Genomic DNA, 12,944 nt, shown 5'->3' with positions numbered 1-12,944 from the left:
AGAAGCATGTGAGAAATTATACATTGTACCATATATTCATTGGAAGGCCATATATCCCATAATAAGCTTGCATACCTTTACTATTTTCAGTCAGAACTAATGCCCGAGTCTCAACTTTGTGATAGGGAAGTAGCTGCATTATAATTACTATTGAAACTAATATACACGTAAGCATAAGCTTCTAGCATGAAAGCTTTGACCGCCTGTGACTTGGATAACAATAAAGTTAGAATTATATAACTCTCAGGATCTCCTAACTTAACCAGCATACCAAATTTCAATGACATGGGTATAAATGAAGCAAAAACAAATATCAGATTTTGTGATTCTGAGCTTGATTTTCTGCAGAGACAGTTTTGATAATACACGGACAGGTACATTATTACTGTTAAACAGTGAGGGTGAAATTGATCTCAGAGAAAAGCTTTGCATTTGCAACATGCCTATTATGTAGTTCAGTTTTACATGTTAAGATTTATAAATTTATTTTGTCAAAATTTCTGTTCCCTTTCATTGCAGGTGAACGTCCATTTAAGTGTCAAGTTTGTAAAATGTCATTTACCACTAATGGGAATATGCATAGACATTCACGAATTCATACCAAAGAGGAGAGCCTGAATGCTCTTGGAATTCGAATTCCTTCAAGACGTGGCAAGCAGACATGGAAAAATAGAGCGAACCCTTTCTCGTCTTCCGGGGGAGTGAGTTCATCAAGTGCAGACGGTTTTAAGCGAACAGTCTCCCCACCATCCTCTGTGGCGGCAAACAATTTGATGCCAGGTCTGCTTGGACAGCCCCAGACAGCTCTCAGTCACAGCTCTGATACAAGCTCATTGCTCATGGTGGGAATGAAGCGGCCATTTTCTTCTCTGAGTTTCTCCTCTGAATGGCAGCTGCCACTTAAACGGCAGCATCGCAGTGAAGGGGAGACAATTCCAGTGACTCCAGTTAAGTATGAATATCAAATACTCCCCAGCAAGGAGGAAGAACAAGCTGCCTCCAACAAGATTAAAGAAGAGATGCTGAAGGTAAGAGAATAAACACCAGAACACTACTTGTTAGTATTGCAAAGTTTCTTTTTAGAATAAAAAAACTCATAAAGCTGGACACAGTCTTCAGATCTGTTGGGCTTAGACCAAAAGAAAGTCTCTTGTCCAGCATCTGTCCATTCATGAGTACAAGTTTGCTATTGCTGCATCTACAGCTTGGAGGATTGCTATAAAACTTTATACACACATTCATCCTATGGTCTAGTTAGTCCTAAATGAGAATGGTGTGCTCAGACATCCAATATGGCCACCCTAGCAGCCATCTTGAAAATATTCTTGTTGCTATTCCTCCTGAATGAATATTCATATTACCATGGGTTTTTCACTTAAATACTTCTTATGATGCCCAGTTGGTCCTAAGTAAGAACTGATTTCCAGTATTGCTTCTATATCATCCATCTTAAAAATCTAGTTATCACTACAAAATTAAATGTGTGATTAGGATTTTTAATGTAGCTTTAAGAAATTTTCAGTCATATCGCTACGTTGTCTGTAGTGTGGCAGTTTATAGTGATGTCTAGCACAGGGGCATCATGCCGCAGACATGTAGCATCATGTCCCACCCAGTCACATTATCCTGATGCCAGGCCGACCAGTCTTAACACTAACCTCTTAATGTTGAGTGCCTAGCGAGGCAGCTGTTAATACCATTTTGGTAAGTCTTTGATATGACTTGGCCAGGGTTCGAACCCACAACCACCCGCTTCCAAGGCGGATGCTCTAACCACTTTTAATATGGCCACTACAATAGCCGTCTTGAAAATCTTGTTAGCACTACTTTTCCAGAACATTTTAAGTTTGGTAATTCATTAAGAATATCACAGTTTCAGCATTTAACAGTTAAAAGAATGAAATTGTCTTATATTGAATTGCTGGAAATTCTTCATTGCCAGTAGAGCATCACTGCCCATGAGAGTATTTTATTGAACTATTCATGAAAAATTGATGAAATGATGTTAAAGTATACTTTGGTAATAATTTGTATGGGGCATATGTATGAATTTGTATCTTCATAATGATTGATGATGATGATCAGTAATGATGATTTTTTTCCCCTTCCTTTTTTTAATCATTATCATTATCCTTGTGTTTGAAAAAATTAATTGCCATACTGAGAAGGTCTTGTTAGCATTGGCAGGTCTGTTTCAAATCATATTATTTTAATAATTAAAATTTTGCAAAAATGAATACATTGATTGTGTATGTTACATTATGTGTACACTCATTTGTAACACAAGCCCAACTGCAAATGAGAATGACCCAGAGCTGTTGTAGCATATAGCATTGGCAGATCAGGTTCATTGTTGTAGACAGTTGGATTTGACTTGTTTAACCCAAATTTTTGTCATGAATAAAATTTTCTCTCGATAAATTTCTTTCTAAATTTTAAACAATTTTCTTTAGGCCTTGTGAATTATTATGTGACACACAGCAGTATGTTTCATTTTACAGGATGCTGGTGATAAAGATAGTGTCCTGCATTGTCCAGTATGCAGCAAGACCTTCCTTTGTAAATATGGTCTGGAAACTCATCTGGAAACCCACTCAAGTTACTCCTCCAATAACTGCTCGATCTGTAATCTCAGCTTCCCAAGTAATCACAAATTGCGTATGCACAAGATTCTTGTGCATACCAAGGCACAGAATATGAGCAAGTGTCAGGAAGAAGTAAGAGAGGATGACAAAAATATCACAAATGTAGGCTTCCATGATCTCACTTTTGTTGATTTCTCTGTAGAGAAATTTCCGCTGATTGCCAAACACTTTTGTGAGGAGAATACAAGGATCTCAAGCAGCGCATACCATAATTTTGAATGTAAGACATGTTCGAAAGCATTCCCTTGCAAAACTGCAGTAAAGCTCCATTCCTACATCCATGATAATGAACTTGTGACAAAATGTCCCCTCTGTGAGTGTGACTTTGTAGATGTGGATGAACTTCATACACACATGCTCAAACATGTGTCAGACAAAGCTTTTGCTGAACTTCATACTTCACTTCGGGCTGACGGTGCCGACCTGAGCAATCTGCCTGACAGCATGGCCAAACAAGATTTCATGGCAATGTTTGAACTGAAGGTAAAGGAAGATGAAGAAAAGAACACTCATTCCAAACATTCCAGCAAACCAATCAAATCAGAGACACTTATCAATAATGACTACTTTGCCAAACTTGGTCAGGCATTCTCTTCCAAGATTAATCCCATCAGCCCCTTATTCCATCAGATTCCTTTGTTCCGAAATGCTGGATCCTCGACTCTGAATGAATATCACAGGATGTTGGAAATTGCCACAATGAGTCTTGGCATGATGCCAGGTCTTCCAGGGCAGAGTCCCACCAATCTAGGGCGATCTCCTCTATCTGTACATTCCCCATCTCCATCAAAATTTTCTCAGACCATGCCACCACAAATAAGCATTCCACAGTCTTCCACTAACAGTGGACGGTCAGACATGATTACAGTGAATGGATCCCTTGGAAGTTCATCTCCATCTCCTTCCACCAGTGATAGCAGTAGCTGTGTTAGCTCACAGGATCTCAATGACATCAAGCCCAATAGCAAGGGCCTTTACCCCTGCAAATACTGTGATGAAAGTTTCCATAACTATCGAGCGCTCAAAGGTGAGAATAAGCATTGTCAGTTAATGAGTTGTTTCTCTGTAGTGTTCTCAGGTAGATAAACTCCGATGAGACCACTTAGTACCCTGTCTCATTTATCTTATATACTTGTGTGCAAGTCAGATCTAACTATAGACAACATAGACCCAGACCTGTATTGGCAGATCTGGGTCTGTGCAGTTTGTTCAGACAGATCAGTAAAACAAATAGGATAGATCCTTATCTTCTGTTAGATGGTGTTGACATACCAGGGTCTATGTTGTTTACATTTGGATCAGAGTTGTATGAGAGTATATATGTATGGTTACTACTACACCTTCATGCTTAATTACTCAGTTTGAAGGTTCTAACACAATACATCCAGTTCTTGCATTCATGATCTATTTTTATTTTTAAAAAAAGTATTTAAAGGTTTTATTCTGTTTTGGGAACAGGACTAATTGGGAATATTTTTGTCTGACCAGTGAAAAGTTTAGATATAGGTTTTACTGATGTTGTGGTCAATGTTTCCTTAGATGCATAAGATCGATAACAAAAAAATACCTCTGGGGTCATATCATCACAAATAAATGCCAGCAACAAAATGTATGTGTCAGATTTTTCTTAATGGGGGTCCCTGATGCACAGTTGAAGATAAAAGGAAACATCTTACGGTGATTGTGTTCTGATTGCATGATGAACAATCTGATGATGTTTTTGGTTATCTGTCTCGTTTATCATTCTTTACATGCAACACAAACTACAATGTAATATTACTGCATGCTTCATTTCTGTACCCAGAAATGATCTGTATTTCTGTCTCACCAGTATAAGCTGAAAGTTAAACGCAGTTTACAGGCATGATGCCCCATTCTTCAGAACACTTTCATGGGCACTAATTAATGGCAGTATAGACTCTTACACTAATAACACATTGTTTCAGGGTCTACAATTAACACTTTAAAACCGTATTGGAAGACCTAGTTCTGAGATAATAATAGACCATTTCCACTTGTCAGTCAACCTTGCTTGGCATCTTCTTAAGCCACACAAAAACGTTTGTGGTTCTGGTTACATGACTGGCCCCATTTTCTCCTGCCAACCCTATAATTTTTTTGGGGCAGGGGGAACATTTGTAAAAAAGATAATAAAATTTAGGGTGAAGAAAACCATTAACTAAAGTATGTGAATGCGATAAAAGTTAAATTCGAGATGCAAATGATGCTTATGTTCTAGTTTATGCTTCATCCATCTGGACCAAAACAAAAGATAAAGAATATGAAGACTTTGCTACTTTTCAGTGTAACCAGAACCACATATTGTTTTATTGTTCCTTACCTAATTACATGTACCTATGGCAAAAGGCCAGATGTAACTAGCTACATCATGTTTATCAGGTTACATAATGTAGATCAACATGTGGGAAATGTTTCCACAACCTGGACATAAATATAGGGAATATATAGTAGCTTCATGCTGACATCTTTGAACCTACTGAGTTGAGTTTACTTAGTTTTGAACTTGTCTTTCTTTTACTTCTTGTAATAGGTCTGTAAAATTATCTGTTTTTATGAAATAATTGGAAAAGATTATCATATTTAAATGAGACTTGGCACGATGTTGAGTGTAAATTCAGGAAGGTCCATTGTTATGTTAAGATAGTCCAAGTTCTAGTCTCTTGTTATCATCACAGTATTTATTTCAGAATGACATTCCATTGTCAGGTAGAATGAAATAATTATGATCTTGGCAAGTATTGTAATTACTGTTCAAATGTAGTCAATTTGTTTCCTCCTTCCCCATTCCCATTCTTCAATGCTTGTGTATCTATACCATATATGCTCACTTATAAAGTCCAGTCAGACTGCAAACAAGGATCTTGATATGCCGTAGCATAATGCGTGTGCAGATCAGGATCTGTGTCGTTTGTTGTACTGATTACTCCTAACAAACTGCACAGACCCAGATTTGCTGGCACTTTATGTGATGGTAGATCTGGTCTGTGCAGTTTACAGTTGGACTCATCTTATGAATATGTATATACTCTACATGAAGTATGTTTGATATCAGTTGAAAAATGCCACATGTAATCATATTAATTTTGGCTACACATTTGAATGTTTGGCCCAGGAATTATCTGAAGAACTTGTACAATTTTCCAGATTTCAACAAATGGTCTGTAAGTTAAATGAGTAAATTACAGCATTGTGCTCTTATTACACCATATTGCCTGGTTACAAAATTAACCTGCATGTTTTGGGGTTTTCTTTGCATCATGTCAGTGTAATTGTGACATAGCTTAGTTTGCATAGTCAACATACAAACTGGTCAAAAGAAAAATTCTGACATACAGTGAAGCCTATCTTAGCATATACCATTATATAAAGTATACTTGTTAGAAGGGACAATATGTTACCCCTTGTAAAACTGTTTTATCTGGACACCTGTCCATTACAGACACTTGTGGTTCCTTGGATGTCTTTTTTTGGCCGACTTGCCATCATTACCCCATGTTTTTGGATGGCCAAATAATACCTGTCTTTTTTAATATCCAGCAACATGGGGACAAATAAACAATTCCCAGCAAAACTGTCAGAAGACTTTAGATTTGGTGGGGGTGAGACAAGAGTGACCTCTACTTATGTTTTTTGATAGCTGAGTAATGATTCTGTCTGCAATATAGACACGGAAGAATAAAATCTTTCTAGTCCATAAATCTGTTGATTTTGACATCTTTTACATAAATTTTATTGTTTCCAATTGAGTTAATACCTACATTGAAAGGTCTGTCAACATCCTTGAAGTTGGAGTTCAGATGTTGGAACTAGCATGTATAATAATCTCATTATAAAAAAGATTATACTGTATCAGATTTAGTGGTAGATTGCGTGAAGATTACTGAATCCAACGAGAGAAAAAAAGGTCCAATAAACACTGATTCTGTTCTTAATATTTCTTATGTAATAGTCCCAAGTATGACCTGCCGTGAAGTGTGCTGCCAAATCAGTATAGTCTAAACAGTAAGCTAATTAGAGCATGGGTTCATGTTAACCATTAATAAAGTATGGCACATTATCAGTATGAGACGGATGTATATGGCAATGTCTTATTATTATTATTATTATTACCGTATTATTACCGTATTATTATTATTATTATTATTATTATTACAATTTAATGACATGGCTATGGGTTGGGTGGTAAATCAGCAGGACTAACATTAATTGGGTTTTTTTGTCCCCAGGTTCCTCTCTCCTGTAAAAAGGAGATTTAAGAAATTCTTAATGTTGGGCATATGTAAAAGTGATGTGTGAGTTTATTGTCTGTTGACCTGAAAATAACATTCTGATGGTTGGTAGTGTTTATTTGGTAATGGGGTTCATAAATTCAGCGTATACCTTCTACAGGCATTTTTTGATTAAAATGGGTCATCAGCAGTGTGACTTACAAGGAACCAACCATCTTCAACTGAAGAGTTGTAACATTGCTTGCATAGGACAGATGCAGATGAGTTTTGACAAATGATTTTAAGAACTGAATTTTTTCATATCGGATATATTAATTTCTATTCATTTTACCAGATGTACTTTGTCTACTTGGAAAATTAATTTAAAACAGAACTTCTTACCACATTTGATGTGAATTTCTCTTTTATCATATCATTCAGTTGAAATTACTTTGAAAGTAATAACTATAAATGATATAAACTTGAGATCATAATTTTCAAACATTTTTCCAAAATATATGTAAAACAGTGATTCATAAGGTTTTATGAACAGTGTATATCATCTGATTTTCTTGCAAATATTGGATGCAGTACTGAATCAAATTACCGTTCTGTTTATTCATGCAAACACACTGGTGATATTTAGTGTAAAATTATGATCAAGAATAAAATTGTTGACTGGCTGTCCAAAAACTTGGGTTCGATAAAAAAAAATTGTTCGAAGAAGAATTATGGTTTTCCAAAGATGAGGGGTGGAGATTGTGGTAAAGGTTGTAACTGTATTTACTTTTAATGCATATATTTATGAGAGCAAGGTTGGTTGTGGCTATATTCCTTATTTGTTTCCTCTTATTTTGTTGGAACTATTGTCCCTCAGATTAGGATTTGCATCAGTGTCATCAGTCTTTGTCAGTATGCATCGGTTACATTGTGTCATGTCATTTATGTACATTTTTGTGGTTGAACGTTGTCATATTGCTTGAGTGGAGAATTATGTTTGCTACTTCACTTCTTTAGGCATGCAGACCATACACAAAATTGTTTTTAATGTTAAATGCGATAATTTGTGCATGTTAATTCTCAGTTAAACCTGATTTTTATGGTATCATTTGACTTTACAAAATATTTTCTTTGTTTATTGTGTATAGTTCTCTAATAATAGTTCTCTAATAAAAAGATAAAAGAAGGGTCAGTTTGATAATTTTGCTCTTTTGCTTGTGGTCCATGTTTAGTGCATTTGGTTGATGACAATAATGTTTGAATTGAGAGAAGTAATAGAAATCAATGTTCGTATCCTATTGCCTATCTCAGGATTTATTGCTTGATCGTACTTGGCCCAAATTGACTCAGCTTCTCCTGCAGCAGTGCTTTGTTAGAATTAGTGACAGGCATGACGTTTTTGTTTTCCTTATTTCCAGAAGGATCAACATATGAAGCTAAATTCTATGTATTTCAAGAAAATAACTATTCATTATAAACATTTCTTGTACTTCTATTTTATTTATTAGAAAAATACTTGCTCTTGATCACATTTATACTGGAATAAAAGATTTTTTCTTTTTATACCCTTTTTTGTGGAATCATTTAACCATTGAGCATAGCTTTTTTCTTTCTTGAATATTAACTTACAATATATTATAATTCTGCTGTCACTTAAAAAATCATAATTTGATGAAAAGAGTTTCAAAACACTTTTATTATTGACAATTTTTAACTTTAACTGAATTTCACGAGTCATGGGCTTGATATTTATTGCTTGAAAGTGTTTTTATCATTCCATAAAACTATAAAGTACTTGCTACCTTATTTCCCATAAGCAGTATAAATTTTTCAGCTATAACTTAAGATTTCATGCTTAACTTAAATCTTTGGTTTTCAGTTAATTAAAAAATATGTTTTAATTTCAGGTCATATACGTACACACCTGGGTCTGTCTCCGTACAAATGCAATCACTGCAACTACTCAAGTGCCGATAAGAGCACACTGATCCGTCATCTCCGTACACACAATGGAGAACGTCCATTTCAGTGTCTCATCTGTGAATTTGCCTTCACAACAAAAGCAAATTGTGAACGGCATGTCAGGTTTGTACTGAAATTTGAAATGAACTATCAGCTTAAGGAATGTGTTTAAAGATATAAACAGTTACGTTCAGACAGAATAGTCTGAAGTTGTCATCAGGATAATTTTGCATACTGTTGATGTCATTTCATTGTTCTACACATGAAAAGGAAAGCAACCCATGCTTCATTTTCTTTTGTGACGAGTCCAACCTAATACATTTTTATTTTTAAAAAGTAGAGAGTGGGCTTTATATATATAAAATAAACACACACACACGTTTAAGATTGATACAAAACAAGCAACAGCATATCCTTAGCAAATCCTAAAACCCAAGTGTTGTGCACTATTCAGGGACAAACCTATATTTTTATTTAGCATGAGAAAAGTAGGTTTGGGTTAAATATGTAAGAAAAAAAGAAAATTGTTGATACATATAAGTAAATTTTACTCTTTTTTTTTACAGGAAAAAGCATTTAAAATTTGAGCGAGATGATATTGAAAAAGCTATTGGATATAACAAATATGTGCTGGACACTACAAACAATACAGAAAACTTTGCATCGCCAGACACTGTGTGCAAGTTTTGTAATGTTGATTTCAAATTTTTCCGAACCTTGAAGCACCATCTGCGTACACATAGCAGCTGTCATCAGAAACCTTTCCAGTGTGAGGTATGTGACTACAGTTTCTCGACAAAGGTCAATTGTGTGCGGCACATTCAAAAGCAACATCAAGATATTATGCAGAACCAGATTGAGCAGTATATAACAGTAAACGAATTTCTTCTTGATGACGGAGATCAATCACAAGGTGACTCAGTTTCAGATGATGGACTTCCTCCATCATATCTTCATGATGACCACAGTGCTACTGATACTTCTATGTCCAGGAGTGAGTCAACCACTCCTCAACCACCTGCTGCCCACTCAACACCCAAACCGTCATCCATCCCTAGTGATACAATGTTGGAGACCCTAGGTGTAGTCATCAAGACTGAACCAGTTGACATTCCTGATGAACAGCCATTGGATTTCAGCAAGAAATCACCAACACCAGTTCTCCAGGAATCTTTAAAGAAAGAACCACAGGAGGATGCATCGTATGGCACTAAATCCAAAGCCACTGAGCTGCCAATCGACCTCTCTGTCAAGAAAGCAACATCCAGTCCAGTACCTATTGCCCCCAAGGTAAGGTGCTCAAGTTTTCTCCAAACTAGAAAGGAGAAAAGGAACCAATTATGGGCTCTTCGAGGCATATTCATTCAGAAAATTAACAAATGAAAAGTTGCTATATTACTGAAAAAAAAAGATGTTTGTATAGCAAGTGAAAAGTTGCAATTTACTCCAAAAAGAGATTTGTATTGTACACTCCACCCCACTCCCACATATACACTGGTTTCATTTGTTGTCAGAATTTAATCTGCAGACTGTTTTTTCTTTCATTTATCAAAATATAAGGAATAAATTGTTTTCTAACATTATTGGTAATAGAAGATGAGAGCGTTCGGATTGTTTTGTTGTCCATTGTCAGACTGTTAGCACTAACCCTAATATGACTGCCAGTATGGCAACCTGAAGATGACTGCCAGTTTGGCAACCTGAAGATGACTGCCAGTTTGGCAACCCAAATATGACTGCCAGTATGGCAACCCTAACATGACTGCCAATGTGGCTACACAGGAGATAATTTGAAAATCTTGTTATTGCTGAAGAATATCAGAAATACTTCAAACACTCTGCAGTTAAAAGGAAGAAATGGTCTTATCTTGAATTCCTGGAAATTCTTTTTGGCCACTAGAGTGTCAGTTTTTCGAGGGACCCTTGTTTCAAAGATTTTTTTTAATATAATTTATTGTTTGATATTGTTGACAGACAAAATTGAGAAGAATAAAATTCATAAATATAATTTGTTCTCTTTTAGCCCTCAATAACCACAACTCCAATTTTTCCTGGATTCAAGAACAATGGACCCCATCAGTGTCAATATTGCCCGATGGGATATTCCAACCTGACTACATTGGAGCGACACACCAGACACCACCATGGGCAGACTGGTACAGGAGCTGATACTCCTGTTGTATCCACAAGTCAGGCTGAGTTATCTTCCCTTGATCAAGCTGCTGCTTCTGATACTAGTCTGAAAGTCCCACTGAAAACCCCTGTGATAATATCGTCTTTCCAGTATCTACCCACCAAGGGTATATTCCATGCCAGGCCGATTAAACCTCGTGAGGGTCCTACCAGCATTGCACCAAAAGGTGCAACACGTAATAATACCACATTACAAAATCTTCAGGAGAAACTGAAACAGAAGAGAGAATTGTCAAGATCACCAGCAGCAACAGGTATCAGAGGATTTTTTTAAAAACAAATTTTTATATTTAAAATGAGAAGAGGGGCCAATCGAATATATTGTAAGCACATACTATTATTTCGAATTTCTTCAGTTAATTAAAAAATATGTTTTAATTTCAGGTCATATACGTACATACGTAGATGAAAATGGACATTTATTAGGTGTTGAAAGGATAATGTATCTCGGTTCTGACTGCTTTATGGGGTCTTTACAGCTATTCAGATTGTTATTTTCATGAGGAAAAAAAATTGAAAAAGTTGTTCAGCATGTATTTCTTGAATGCTGTCAGATGCATCTTCAAAATTTGTAATATTATAGTCTTATACAGGATGTATGGCACTATAATAATTTTTTAATATATGGATTAGATATGAAAAGTGCAAAAATTTGAAATTAAATGTCTAGTACTTTTGAAAAATTGAATCTTTTTTGTATACTTAAATAACTTTTACATAAGAACAGAATGATACAAAAATTCCTGACAGTTAACTAAAACATGTGCCCAGATAAATACAATGCGTACATGTATTTATGTATGTGTGTGCGTCTGTTTGACTATGTATTTAGATAAAAAGAATCTGAAATTCAAATAATGAATATACATCAAGAAGTGTTTTTAATTATGAATCATTTTATTGCCCATTTATTTACCTTTGTAAAAGTGTATAGTTTTATATATTTATTACACAGGAAAAGACAGTTACATATCTTAAAAGAGAAAGACAATTTAAACCTTTAGTCATTTTTGTTGAGTCTACATTAGCATTTCATGAGACCTGATGCCACAGTTTTATGGGGTTAGGAGGATGGGTGGCATCAGCATATACGGTTTCACATTTCTTGTGGTGGGAAGGGTGGCATCAGTTTGATGTTAAGGTTTCAAAGTCAGATGCTGTTTGATGGTGAAACGGATGTAAAATCCTTTTGAGATATCTAGAAGGGCAGCATATTTTCTTATATGTTTGCAGTTATGCACTAAAAAACTTGTTGATGCATTCAAATTATGGAAAACAATTTAATTTTAAACAGTTTGTCCAAAGTCACCTGCTGTAAGCACAGCAATGTTTTATGGCACAATTGGGATGAGTTCCAGATTTTCATGCATGTTTGAAATTATATTATTTGATTACTGTAAGAACACTGTTCAGATAGTCGTATAATTAAACCCATAGTAAGTCTTGCTGAACAAGTTATATGATACAGTCTCAAAGGCATGATAAACATCTTGATTATGAAATCTCAGCATGGTATTATATGTCTGTGTTGTGTAGTCTTCACAAATGACTCTATACAATTTTATATAAAAAAACTATTCCTAAGCCAGGGAGTAGAATACCCAGATCATTATAATTTTGTCTAGAGCCCTGCCATGTCATTTCCATTGAATATCTTGTGTAATGACATTATCAAATTGGAAAATCATCAAGCTTTGAAGTGTAAGATGGATTAATGAACATGGAATTGGCAGTTCTAGAATTGATCGGAAGAGAGAGGAAAAAAGAAAAATATGAACCTTTGGGATAGATTAGTTATAAAAGTTGTTAAAAATGTGATCCCATATATACTTATAACAGATATGCCAACCCTTATGATTTCAACATTTCTAACGGAAATGATGCTTAAAATACAGACTTGCTGTATAAAAGCAAA

The 12,944-nt window shown here is 35.4% G+C and overlaps 1 protein-coding gene across 4 annotated transcripts in view; it reads left to right on the top strand.

Moving 5' to 3' along the window:
• LOC149782954 (ras-responsive element-binding protein 1-like) overlaps positions 1–12,944 on the top strand; it is a 98,884-nt gene that overhangs the window by 64,612 nt on the left and 21,328 nt on the right. For all 4 annotated transcript variants that reach the window (XM_089934511.1, XM_089934510.1, XM_089934509.1 and 1 more), the window contains 5 exons: positions 520–1,028; positions 2,502–3,672; positions 8,782–8,959; positions 9,403–10,126; positions 10,860–11,283. In XM_089934511.1, the coding sequence (XP_089790637.1) occupies positions 520–1,028; positions 2,502–3,672; positions 8,782–8,959; positions 9,403–10,126; positions 10,860–11,283 (3,006 nt within the window). The remainder of the gene's footprint in view (positions 1–519; positions 1,029–2,501; positions 3,673–8,781; positions 8,960–9,402; positions 10,127–10,859; positions 11,284–12,944) is intronic.

This window comes from Sinohyriopsis cumingii, chromosome 15 (assembly GCF_028554795.1).
Source record: "Sinohyriopsis cumingii isolate HCF-2022 chromosome 15, ASM2855479v2, whole genome shotgun sequence".
In the NCBI taxonomy this organism is placed as follows: Eukaryota; Metazoa; Mollusca; class Bivalvia; order Unionida; family Unionidae; genus Sinohyriopsis; species Sinohyriopsis cumingii.
This window is presented reverse-complemented; position numbering and strand designations above follow the sequence as displayed.